The sequence below is a fragment of the Mycteria americana genome, chromosome 13, assembly GCF_035582795.1.
Source record: "Mycteria americana isolate JAX WOST 10 ecotype Jacksonville Zoo and Gardens chromosome 13, USCA_MyAme_1.0, whole genome shotgun sequence".
Classification (NCBI taxonomy): domain Eukaryota; kingdom Metazoa; phylum Chordata; class Aves; order Ciconiiformes; family Ciconiidae; genus Mycteria; species Mycteria americana.
Genome location: NC_134377.1, coordinates 17880356 through 17893704, shown reverse-complemented (window position 1 = coordinate 17893704; position 13349 = coordinate 17880356). Strand labels below are relative to the sequence as shown.

Genomic DNA, 13349 nt, shown 5'->3' with positions numbered 1-13349 from the left:
CAAACTGTTTGATGGCCACAGTTCATTCAAACGTTTACCTGGCTTAACCAGCCTAATTGCAGGCGTTGAGCAGCTCCAGCAAAAAGGCTTACAGTCTCCTTCCCTGCAAGGGATTCCTCAGGGCTCTCCAAATCGCCGCTGACCTGCCCGCCGGCAGCGCATCCGTTATGGCACGAAGGACAGCGAGGGCGCAGGGCAGCTCCCTCTCCTTGCAGACCTCCGTCTGCTTTCTGAGAGACCCGAGACGACCCCGAGCCCCGGAACCGAGCCCAAGGTCCTCCACACAAGGTCCTGCATCCCATTCAGGCGGGCCATTTGTTCAAATGGAAGCCTCGGCAAAGGTTTGATTTACAGTGCTGTCCCTTGCGTTCCTGATTCTGCAAGGCAGGAGTCTCACCACACATCGAGAAGGCAGACAACCCATGCCCCTAATCCAAAACCAGTTTCCCTCTGTCAGTGGAAAAAACTTCAAAAATGGTTCACGTTGAAATTTGAGTGTAATCTTACACAGGACACCTAGGACAAGCGGTTCACATAGTGATTCCTCCCTCTAAAATACAGCATCATGATACGCTAGGAGAAGTTTGATTAGAATTAGACAAATGCGCATACTAAGTGTGACAGTACCGCGGTGAATATTAAGTTAAACACAAGACACCGTTTGCTTCTGCCATGCCCAGGAGCGGGAACACATCTGACCAGTCCGACCTGGGCTGCAGAAGACACAAACCATTTCCTTACTGATGGTACGGAGTCCTACAACACAAGATACACATTTTTTAACGGTAGGTCTATGTAAATTTTAAAAGTGCCCACAGTCTTCTGACGTATCCCTTCAGGAAGAAAGCTGTCTAAACGCTAATAATTAGCCTGCCAAGTTCCTCTCATTGCATCCATGACAGTTACTGGGCACAGAACCAGAGCGGTCCAACCACGACACCGCAGGGACGGCGGACAGACAGACGTACCCGCACCATCAAAGCCCTGAGCTCTAAGGAATTCACGGCCTCTCCTGCTCAGAGGAAGGCTGGACTCACGGGGATGCTCCCAGTCCTGTTCAGATTAAGGCCTAGAGCCCAAAGGCCTAAAGAAATAAGTTCTGTGTAAGCACACAGAAACCCGAAAGGAAGATGAACCACGAAGAGTAAATTGGCCTACTTTTGTTTGCCTTAGCATGTTTAAAAATACGTATTCAAATTACCATGGGTAGCAGTCTCAGGGTTTTTCTTATTAAGGTTACAAACCGTAAACTTTAGTTTAGCAAATTACTAGCACAGATACAGACTTCAAAGGGTTGCTAACTATCATGACTATTAAAAATCTCATATTTGATGTTTCCCTGAAAGCTGAGCTCTGAAAACAATTAATCTCAAGTTTTATTCCGCTTTTTTCCCCCCTATCATTTTCTGGTTTCACCTACTTAGGGAAACAGCTTAAACTCCATTAATCTTAAGCACCATACACACAACCCCCCAAAAGAGCAGGTTAAAGCCAGCGCAGTTTTAGACCGTGTGATTTCTTTGAGGCCTGATTCCTCTCTTACCATTTGGCCGGCCACCCCGCACCCCTAATTATCTCCGGGGCCGTTACCTTCACACACCGACCACGTCCCGGCGCGTCACTTCTTTACCGGCCACCCCGCACGCTGCGTGACCCCCCCTCCGAGAGCCTCACCCACAACCGAGAGGAGACCTGCTCCGACCTTCTGCCACACAAAGAGCAAACGAGAAATAGCTGAGGAGCGAGACACCCATTAGCAGCGCGCAGCTCCGCTGCCTCCAGCTCGCTCATTAGTTATGCTCCCTGCCGCAATCGCCAGTGGTGCTTAACAGCTCGTCGGGAACCCTGTCCTGTCCACGGCCGATTAGGTTGTACAGAAACAATAAAATTGACATAAGGAAGCGCGTAACAGCATCAGCCTTTTTCCCCTTTAACGGCAGCAAACCTGTCCGCGTTCTACCCAGACTTTTCTTTGGTCTATTCATTTCTCCCAGGAACCCCCCCCCATTTCCGTGGTGCAAAGCGGGTGCGTTTGTTAGCCTGTGTTAGCAGGGAAGGGTCTCGGCAGGCTGCCTTCAGGGGACCGCGCCTGTCACCGCTGGCAGGAGAGGGGACTGGCTGGGGGACCGCGCTGCAGTTCTCCCGGCGAAGAGGAAGGGGCCAGCTCTGCCTCTGCTTTACCTGCACACGCTGCCGCTGGGCAGAGCCACGCTTCTCGCTAACTCCCCTCCCCGCCGGCAACGCAGCCCAGCAACAGCTTCTCCGAGTTTCCAGAGCAGGAATAATTTCTGCTGTATCTTCACAAATTTGAGAGCTGTGGTTTCTGGTTTGTGAACAGAGACGCAGCGGAGGATGCAGAACTGACGGGGGGCTAAAGGGGAAACCGGTCTCAGTTCCTCCGAACGCTTCCTACCAAATGGGACGTGAAAGCAGGGTATTGCAGCCTTCTGCTTGGCTCTCCTCAGGACCTCTCACGCTTGTTGCGATGGGAAGAAGTCCGTAGGCCTGTCAGAGCCCACCACCAGGTCCAGCAAAGCCCTGCCTGACCCTGCTCCTCTCTGTGCACCTTGAGCTGGGGCAGGAGCTTGCTCCAGCCTGCCCGCCCTTACACGAGGGAATCCAGATTACACTTATGTATGTGCTTGCTATTAAGTTCCGCCTCATTACACAAAGAATAATTTGCAAAATATATGATTGAAACACACACGGAATTTACAGTAACACTAATTAATAATAATTTCTACCAGCCTGTTGACCAGATTTTGTCACAAAGATTAAATGGCAGACAGCAGATGTTGAGATCTAATGCTGAATTACACCCCCCAAAAAATTTACCTGGAAGACAACTTCAAATTAGGTTAAACATTTTGATTGAAAACTAGCTGAAAACCTGTAAAACATAGGACTGAAAGAACCACCTACTTCTGAATCGTAGTCTAATGCAATCTTATTACGTCAAAACTCTTTCAAAGCTATACTGAATCCTACCTTTAAAACAATTGCAAAGTGAAATGATGAACAGCAATATACCGGAATAGGAAGCAGAAAAGGGAGGTAAGAACACTGCAAACAAGCTTCAACGATACCAGCCTTCCTATTACAGATACTCTGTCCCCACAGATCTCCAAGTGCTTTACATCGTACCTTACCCATTAAGTATAACTAATAAATCTTGAAGTACTCGAGCTGTCTGTCAGCTGGTGGCACATTCATGACATTTGCAAGGGACGCGAACTTAGGCTGAGCTGATCATCTTTCAAGGTAAAAGAATACAAGTGGGCTTAGAGTTAGGAGAAACACAGACAAAATACAACAGCAATATTCCATTTAGAAGAGATACGAACCAGTACAGTTGAGAGAAAAAATTAGCTGAAATAATGATAAACTGTAAGGAGAGAAAAACTTGGAAAAAAGTAACACCTGCACTGTAGAAGATGGAAAGCGTGACTTGAGTTTGTGGCAAGATCACACAGCTAAGAAAAGGAAATTTCAACTTGAGGGTAAAGAGCTACAGTCTAAAAAATCCAGTCATGCTAAGACCGCTGGTGTCTAGGAAGCATTTCACATGGAATAATGTCCCGTGTATCTCTGTCATTATCAGCAAGCTATCAGACCAGAACCCATGACATCTTTTGCCTGAATAACCACCTTCCAGTTTCGGTAACGCATCTTGCACACCGGGATACGGTATTATTCTTTACCTCCTGCCCTGAGGGGCTGGATAACATTGCCATATGTTGATGAAAAACTGCCATGCTCTACCCCAGGATATTTGCATTTCAACAGGGGAAAAAAGCAATTTCTGTGTACGTAAGTGCAGGAAGCACTGTGGATCCCTTACAAAGAGAAGCACATCATAGATCTAAGATACTGTTACTAACAACTGAAGTTGTGATTTTGCTTTTTTTAGTTCCAGATCCAAAATAATTTGTCCTTTTTAACAAGCGAACTTAATAGCAATAGGACACAAATAACTATCACTAAAACCAAAGCGACCAGCTAAGATGGTGCTCACCAGAAAAGATAACAGGGATGGATTATGATTAGTGTTTGAATAATGTTTGGCACTGAGAACAGAACAAAGAATGTTATGCAATTCTCTCTCTTCTGGAAAGAGCAAATCTTTTTGGTTTTGTTTTTAATTATATACATTATGAGAGAGAGGTCAAGTTTGAGGTCAATTGCTATTCTGGTAAAAGAACATCCCTAGCAGCTGTAGGATTGCCCTTTATGTATCAATAGGGAAAATGCGATCATACAAATAATCTGTAAACATACATTATTCAAATTTGCCATTTATCATGGAACAGGTAGCCCATCTGCTTCCTAGGACATTCAGAGTCAGCCTCTGGAAATGCTATTTTCTATTGATAAACACAGCTATTACAGACAGTCCCATTCAGCTGTTATTTGCAAAGCAAAGAATGTTTTTTATAGTAACTTCCTTTATATCTACCTTTTTGCCAAACAGCAGGGTCAGTGTCACCAACTCACTCTCAATTCCAGCTCTCTCAGATACCACAGCACTCAATTTACACGGGGGAACGGGAAAACAGCAAAGCGATAAATTTCAACACAGAATCGAAAGGTTTTTAAGAGCCGCGGGATTTGGGATAGAGCTCTAGAGCCTCAAATTGGAACACAACAGATTGCAGTCACGAACTCTGGCTAAGAAACAAAGCCACAGGTGGCAGAGCTTGGCAGCGTGAAGCCACCACGCTGCCTGCAGTGCTGTCAACGAGAGAGCTTGTGGAGGAGACATCGGTCCGCCTTTCAACAATTTACATGAAGAAAATACTACGAGAAAGTAACGACAGATTCCTATACCAAATATACATAAGCAATCTGAATAGCCAGGCCAGTCCTACCACTTTAGGTTGCCTTCTGGCCTCAAGAAAGCAAGTCTGGGTAGGGCAGCATTTGAATAGGAGAAATCAAGGCATGGTGCCAGTTTGCAGTGGGCGTTGTGCAGTGCATTAAACGGCTCTTGCTTCTCATTCAACACCCCGAAGCCATTTTAGCCTGTTTGTTGAAAATCCTTTTTTGGAAAAAAAAAATAAAAAAATTAAAAACTAACTGGGTGAAGGGTCAAACTTTAGCTGGTTAAAGCATTCAGATGGGCAAAATCTCTTCCAGTCCAATCCCAAGATGGGGGTATCTTTGCTATTTCTAAACTTATTTGAGAAGAGTATACCACAAGATTGTACAGCACAGAAGTTAACACCAATCCATACGGAGTTGTTTACTTAAGAGGAACAAATCTACTCACGCATTACGAACGCCATCCTGAACGGACGTGGGAGAGGTACAGGCAACGTATGGCTGTGACCTCCACGTAGCTGGCAGGATGACTGTACCAGGGACTGGACAACTACCATAATCTACTTAGTTTCTGTTAACGGACATATTCCTCCAAGCAAGATAGAAACCCATGTCAAGCATGTCAAGAACAGAACGAAGATGAAAAATATTAATAAAAATCCACACAGGGAACATTGCTAGCTATTGCATTTTGAGATTTAGGGGACTATAGCATCTGTTTGCTTTTATGAAAAGGCAAAGCTAGGCGTGTAACAGGAACACACTCTTTATACATACATTCAATTCCAAACCTACAAAACATACCAAAATATTTTTAAATGACTGCACATTTCAATTATTTGTTGTAAATAGTTTGGTTTTCCATAGTGATGCACAGAAGCATTTTTAGTCACTCATGTTGTCTTTTTTACCATTCCAAATCCATTAGCAACCATGCAGTCACATTCAAATAACATTCTGTTGGGAGCATTCAATGTGAAAAAGCTATGTTTTTTGCTTCCATTGGATTAAAAGCATTTTACTTCGTTGCATTAGCTTGAACAGCCACAAGCCCAAAGGAATAGAGGAAAAATATTTATAAACATGCTGTTCAGCACTGGGGAGTAGGGAAGAAGGGATAAATTTCATTCAAATTTAGACATAAATGAAAAATATTTTTCTATTCAAATTAGACTGTATTAGTCTTGGTTAGTGGCAATTAACTGTTCATGAGATGCATACTAACTCATGACTCCAATAATAATGATCCTTGAATCCTTTTTCCCCTGTTTTGAAATCATGCAAGCTTAAAAGCACCACCTGCTTTTAAACAAAAGTTTTAGATCTTTTGATACTAAACTTCATCTGTAAATAACTCTTTTACACGCTGAAATTTACAATGCTGTTTTAATTTAGGTTTTAATTGTTAAAATCGGTAAAAGACCAACATATGTAGTCAGAAGAAAACCATTCTAAGCAAGCACTTAAAGAAAATCCTCTGGTTTGCTGCTTCTTTTACTCCACATTTAGAGAAACATTCTATAAAAAATGCTTTTCTGAAGCTTTGACTCTTTCAGGCATCTTCAAAAGAGTAAGATGGACAATCAACTTCAGTCTTAATGTCACATGTCGACTTCCTAAAAGTTTATATACTTTACATTCTAAAACGCGTTTCTTTTGATAACATAGACCACGTACTGTTGGCTGTCTAGAGCTGACGATGATTCTGGACATATCTTTGCCTTTCCTCTACCCAGTCTTTTCCCAATGCACTTCTGTTAAGTCTCACAATAAATCAGAAGTGTCACAGCAATTTTTCATGTAAGATTAATAGAGAAAAACCCCAAAATCTTATGTGTAGTTTCGTATCTAAAACTTACAATTATGCACAAGATCTTATATTCAGTCAGATACAGTGAAATAGCGAACAATACATTTGTCAAAATTCCCATTTTTACATGGCATCCTTGACTTTTTCTGGGCACCTTTTTTTTTTTGCTCCTTCAATTTACAAAGTTGAACAATCTGCTTATCTCCAAGGCACACAATAAGCGCTCTAGAGATCTGTCAGGCTCTAAGTCATGTGGCATCTTAGTGGCTCATCTGGACAACAAAGAAAATACAGCAGTTGCCCTTCTACCCAGCTCCAAGACACACACACACAGACAATCTTTCTCTGTTCACTTATTCTAGATTCCTGCTACAACGGTGTACGTAGCAACATTTCATCCGCTGCAGAAAAGCTGTGTAGTAAGGCATGTAGCAGAGAGAAAAGTTTACCTGCAGTGTCACAATGTCTTGCCGAGTGAAGGGCTCATCTGTCAAAAGATCCTTGTAGCTCTTTGGTTTTATGTTCAGCTGCTCAACCGCCTAACAGCCAGGCAAAAGACAGAGATATTAAAAATTGGATTCTAATGTGTAAATATTACAAGTAAATATGTGATACCAATAAAACCTTAAAGTACAAATGATAAAGAAAACAATTTCACCCTTCATTCTCAACTGGCAGCTGCAATGTTTTCATAGCGTGCTTTAACAGATGAGAAGCTTTTGTCTTTTATCCCTACAAAATGTTGTGTGGTTTGTTTTTAAAAAAGAAAAGAACCTTGCAGTCTCCATTCCATAGTTATGCGCATCGTTTTAACCAAATTTATCATAAAAGTACTGTCAAAATAAAAAAATCTCGCTTGCAGTTTTCTAAGTGAAGCATTTTACAGACGGTATAAGGCAGGCCGCTTTAACAAGGGGTCCACGTCTCCCCCGCTGTCAGCACCCCTCGGGGAGACACGCGTGTCCCAGGCCAGCTCGTCCGACAGCAGAGCTGCATTAGCCCCTCACGCCGTGTCCACCCTGACTGCGGCGCCCAGCCCGCAGCAACGCTCCTGTTCACCTGAGAGAATTAAACCATGCTCAGCAAAGCAGCAGCACGTTATTCCATAGTGAGAATCAAGGCGGAATAAATGCTTTGTCGTTACGAACAAATACATCATACAGGGAGATGACTATGGAGGTCTACCTGCAAAAAACCGGAATCTGTCTTATTCACCCAAATGTCCTCTATTCTCCTCAGATGAAAGCGATAACATTTTTCTAGTACCTCCAGAAGTCCGTAAATTAATTCCATGCTTATAACAAACCAATAAATGCTATTGCTACAAGTGGTATACCACACGAGAAACAGACCCTCTTGGCACAGCTTGCTTAGGAAGCCTGGCATTATAAATGGTAGCAAACCGAGCAATAGTTTTACAAGATCGACAAGCATTTAACAAAGACTACCCTTAAACTCATTCTTGCCTTTTAACCACAGCAATCAAAGCATCATGCTTCCAGAAGGAAGAGAAAATACTTCCTATTTTAACCTAGTCTTGACTACTCTCACAGCTGGAATGAAGACAGTTCAACTACAACAGAGCAAGTTTTCAAAAACGTGATGAATCCAGCCCTTTCCTTGATGGCAATGGTTCCGGCTTCTTGCTCTCTCAGTATCTGGAAGTCCTACTGGAATTTCCCATCCACAGATTTCAAAAAGCCGATGTTTCAGCGTTCAGATTTTTTACAACACTGGATATGGATCCATTAATTGAAGGATTTATTTGCTACTGAAAAATAAATAAACCTTGCTTATAGGGTAACGATTCTGCAAACAAGTCACAACTAAAATTCTGCCTGGGTTCACACAAATGTTCACAAAACACAAATTAAAATGCAGTTCAAGTGTCTATTAAGGCATTCTCTCTGCTCTTTCCCCAGCTCCAGTTAAAATACTCTTTTTTTATTCATTGATATGAATAGAAATGAGGCAATTTGTGTTTTGGTGATGACTCTGTATCAGAAAGAAGACAACAGAAGATTTGTCTATTAATTCAACTGAGGAGCATATAAAAGCCACTCATTTTGGTCTACAAGATTCAATGCATGCAGATTAACTTCGGAAAAGGTTTTAAAAATATCTTTTACATCATATTCTAGGGTTGTTCATATTTTGAAGGCAAAAGTTGGACAACAATTTGTGAAGTCAGTTCATCTCCTTTCCCTGGCTGTAAAACAAGAATAAAACTTACCTATCTTTCTAAAGCATTTTGTGATCTTGAATGAAATGCATCGAGTATAAAATATGAATAATGAAATGCAGCAGAGAACCTACCTCATAGGCAAACACATTTCCAGTTGTCTTGATGGCCACAATATGGGAGTTATTGGTGAATACAGTAAACAGCACTGGACAGTGGTATTTACCTGATGGAGGGGAAAAAAGCTTAAATTTGGCATGAAGTCCCCGCAACTGTTTTGAAATAGCTAATTTCTGTTATCTCTGTGAAGGATATTTACATCAATTTTTAATATAAAGTGCAACTTCAGTCTGTATTTAATGGTGTTTTAACTACGCTTTGATTCTTCGGTGCCAAATAGAAAAAGTCACGCTTAAGAGAATTATAAAGCAAGCAATGAAAACGCCATTTTGCAATCTGCTGCCTTCAGTCCGCCAACACAGAACTTTGTCCCACTTGCTTGATATCTATGAAGTACCACAATATAATTGTTATTGTCATCAAAGCTCTGTTGAGAGCATCAGCCTGTACCTTGCAATGTGCCCAGCGCTCTGTTTCCAGTGGTGTTCCCAGGAATGAAAGTTTAGCTTATGTCCTACGAGAAAGTTCACAGCAGCTCTTGTGCTTTTAGGAGAGGAGAGCATTTTGTATTCAAATGTGGCAAGCAGAATGCCATTAAATCTGAACACGTTATTCACTAAGGAACCCAGATTCTGCTCTAATCAAGCTGTGAATTTTCCCAGGAGGGTCAGCATAACTATTAAGCATGTCAACAACAAGCAAACTGATGGAAGGCAATGTACGAGGAAAAAGAAAAATGTCTGGATGATCTCAGCAGAAAGCAATTAGAAGAAGGTTATTAATACTTGATCAGTTTGCTAGACCTGGGGGGTTGGGTGAGATTTTTGAAATAGGTTGGGCCTATTTGGTTCTTTTTTTCCTAATTACCATCTGAAAACCAAAACCAGCAGGGAGACCAGGACAGAGACTGCTCACGGCAGCGGCAAAGACAGGAGAGGCAAGCTCCTCCAGAGTATCTACCGATGACTGGGCGGCCGGAGGCGGCACTCGGACCTCCAGCACGCAGGTGCCGGTAAAAGCTGGGGACTCCTTCTGTTAATGCCACCAGAGCCGAAGGAATGCCACTGCCACAAGGGACTGCAATTCAAGAGGAAGTTTAGAAAGGGATTTCTGGGAGTGGCAGCGGGGTATGGCCCAACTGATGGATACAGAAACACACCGCTAAAATGCGAGGCCTCCCTCCAGCTGCATAAAAAAGAGCGAATCACCACGCTTTCAGTTCTAGCGCAAGCAGAGCTGCTGAGGGCACGCACTTGTCGATCTGGATAGAAGGTACTCAGCTAAGGAGGGACCATTAAATGGAAGAAGCTGCAATATCTGAGGACCTTTTTAATTGTATAGGCGTGAACAGATCAGATCCTACGTACATAGCAACATTCTACATGTTAAGATTAAAGAAAAGTTTGCGGATAGGCAGAAATGCAACATTTTACTCTTCCTCTTCTGTTGCATCTTCCCTTGATCTATTAATGACACAGCACGCACCTTTTTAAGGAAAAGGCTTCTGAGACTGCGTGGCTGCCGTTTCCACCCCAGCATTATGAACCAGACTTCTTTAAGGAAAGCACAATATCGCAATATCTTTCAAAAACCTTGGCCACAGTGACTATTGACCATTCGTTAACGCTTCGCTCTTGAGACAGATGGAACACAAAACACAGAAGAAATCCCTCAGCTAGAGAAAAGACCTTGTCGTCTCTGGACTATTGGTAAGATAAGGAGACAGACACTCCAGAATTTTATTCCCACCTAATCCTTGCCACTCTTGTTTCAAAGAAATCATTATCTGCCTTGTGAAAGACGACTTCATCTCCACTGTTCTCTTTTATTTCCAGCATCCTCTCTTAGATGGCAGATTTTATATCTTTAACCCTGCAGAAATAAAACTCGAGGCTGTTTTCTTGTGTGCTGCTATACATAAAATCCCACGTGTTCATTTAAGTCTAATTAATTTTATAAACAAAAAGTTGCTGAAAACCAAGTGAATAGCAAATAATGCCATAGGCAAGTTAGAAAAAAGGTAACTTATTACAGAAATCTAGCCTTTTCTGGAAATTTTCCCTAAAGTACGTAGTACCTTACTGTAGTAGTAGCTACAGTAAAGCACAATTGATGAATAATTTACAGCTTCCCAGTGTAAAGAAAAACAGAAATGGAACTTTAAAGGTAAACATGTCACTTGCAAGAAGCAGTTATTCTACTCAAAAAATAAAAACCACGACAGAACACACAAACCACGTAACTTTATGATGAGTAAGACAAACCAGGATTTATTAAAGCACTCATTAAGGGAAAGAAACACATGGAAAATTACTGCACTTACCTTCACTGTTTTTAGCAAAATTCAGCTTGATAAGTGATTTGGCATCTAGTTTCTAAAGAAAATGAAGCATTAAAAAGATTAATCACAACAGAATCTAACCGTGCAAATAAAAGGAAACTGTAACATCAGTGTTAGGATTTTAATAGTACATAATTTATTAATAATATATTGCAAGTCATCTGAAGCACCAGAACCCTGGGAATTTAAGTCAGCGCACAAAACCAAGGCTCACCGAGCCCGAGAACTGGGATACGCTTATTTGCAGCGTCGTAGTCTGACCCGGTACCGTGCTAACCAGAGCGAACGAGCTCGAGGAGTTGCGCGACTCTGTCTTAGCACAAACTGAAAGGGGAGTTTGCGTGAAAAGCCAAGAGGCAAAGACCATTGCTGCTGATCAGAAGTGACAATTCAGAAGGGACCTCTGATGAAAGTCATAAAGTCAGCAAACCATGCCGGCAATCAAGCTCGCTACCTTTTCCGAAATAACTGTAATTTTTCTCTTCCTTCAGGAAACGTGTAGCGGAGCCCACACGATAACTAGCAATAACGAAGAGAAACGGAGGCACAGATTCTCCAGAGGCACTTGGGGTCGTGAAGGCAGACCCCAGAGGGATCTCTGGCCAGTTAATCCCCAGGTAGCGATTCCGCAGAAGAGGGAACCGAGACGGCGGCCGAGGTCGGGAGGTCCTGCAGGCTGACGAAACGCGGGCAGCGCTCTCCCGCTCCAGAGAGGACACCGCAGACCAAGCCAGCTCCGGCTCTCCCACGCCTCATCGGAAGAGCACGTACAGCATTTGCCTGCTGCCCTCTCTCCGAGGGGCCTTCCGACCCCGGGAGGGAAGAGCTGTCGGGCTGGCAAACACCTCTGGAGGACCGGGCTGCTCCCTCCCTGCAGCCGTCCCCGAGACACGAAAGCCACAAGCGCGCCCAGAATAACAGCGCGGCCGCAGCGACGGGACAGAGCAGGCCCGCGTATGCCGGGCAGGGAAGAGGGTCAGTACGCGATTCGGGCACACGCTGGCACGACAGGGCACGCCGCCACCGGGGCCGCTCCGCCAGCGCAGCCGCCAGGACGGCTAGGGAGCACTCGACTGCGGCACCCGGCCGGAGACAAAGTCCAGCCCTGCAAGCTGCAAGGCTGAGTCAGGAGCTCAGACATAAAAAAACCCGCAAGCAGCCCTTTGATTGTATCAGCTGTCAGAGACAGCTTCCCTGCCAAATTGATCGCTAAAAGCACACACAGCACAGGCCCTTCAAAAGAAACAATCGGTTCTCTTCTCAGAACATGCACCTGAACAGATTGGGGAGGTTTTTAGAACCCAGACACAGCTCTTTATAAACAGCTACGAGTGGAGATCTGCCAGCCACGGTGCCGATGCTGCTAGTTCAATCATTATGGCAAAGAGTGATAACGAAAGCATGTGAAACTAAGTCAGTGGGCTTTTTCTGCCTAATCAAAATTCATATTCTTGGTTCAGAGAGTACCCGTTATGACAGCTGGACTCATTCATTTGTAGGAAGGCACTTCTCAAATTGTTTTTGACCAAGCGGCAGGCTCGTTTGCTGCCAGAAAGGTAACCATCTCTCTAATTTATTAGCAAGAAGAGCAATGAGGGCTAGTAGGAATAAGATGGGGAAGGGAAGAAAGAGGCCAGGTTAGGCGATACTTAGTTAGGCAATGGAAGACCAGTGCCGCTGGTTTTCCTTAAGCAGATTCTCCAAAAAATCCAACCCCGACATCTGCACATTGCTGGGGTACAAAGACAGCAAAGGCAAGGGTGGGTTCTGAAATGACTAAGTGAATGCAGAGCTTTATTCATTTATTTATCTTCTAACTAGAACAAAATTGTCAAAGAAGTAGTAGGGGAGTTGCCAAAATGAACATATGATCCTGGACAGATCTGTTCAACCTAAACAACTTATTAACACAAAGCAGCACCCATCTGTGCACATGTTGTGCAACAGCCCAAAAATTATGTTCCAGAAAAAGCTTCTTTAGAAATACGACTGCTGGAAACATTGATAATTTGAAGGAAGGCCTTTACATTATCTTCCTGGCAGACTTGAGCTATCCCCAAAACATATGAGCAGAC

At 43.4% G+C, this 13349-nt stretch overlaps 1 protein-coding gene across 3 annotated transcripts in view; it reads right to left on the bottom strand.

Annotated features, from left to right (window-relative positions):
• PPIL2 (peptidylprolyl isomerase like 2) overlaps nt 1–13349 on the bottom strand; it is a 74795-nt gene that overhangs the window by 47372 nt on the left and 14074 nt on the right. For all 3 annotated transcript variants that reach the window (XM_075515776.1, XM_075515777.1, XM_075515775.1), the window contains exons 6-8: nt 11257–11308; nt 8948–9039; nt 7081–7170 (exon numbers count right to left, since the gene is read on the bottom strand). In XM_075515776.1, coding sequence (XP_075371891.1) covers nt 7081–7170; nt 8948–9039; nt 11257–11308 — 234 coding nt within the window. The remainder of the gene's footprint in view (nt 1–7080; nt 7171–8947; nt 9040–11256; nt 11309–13349) is intronic.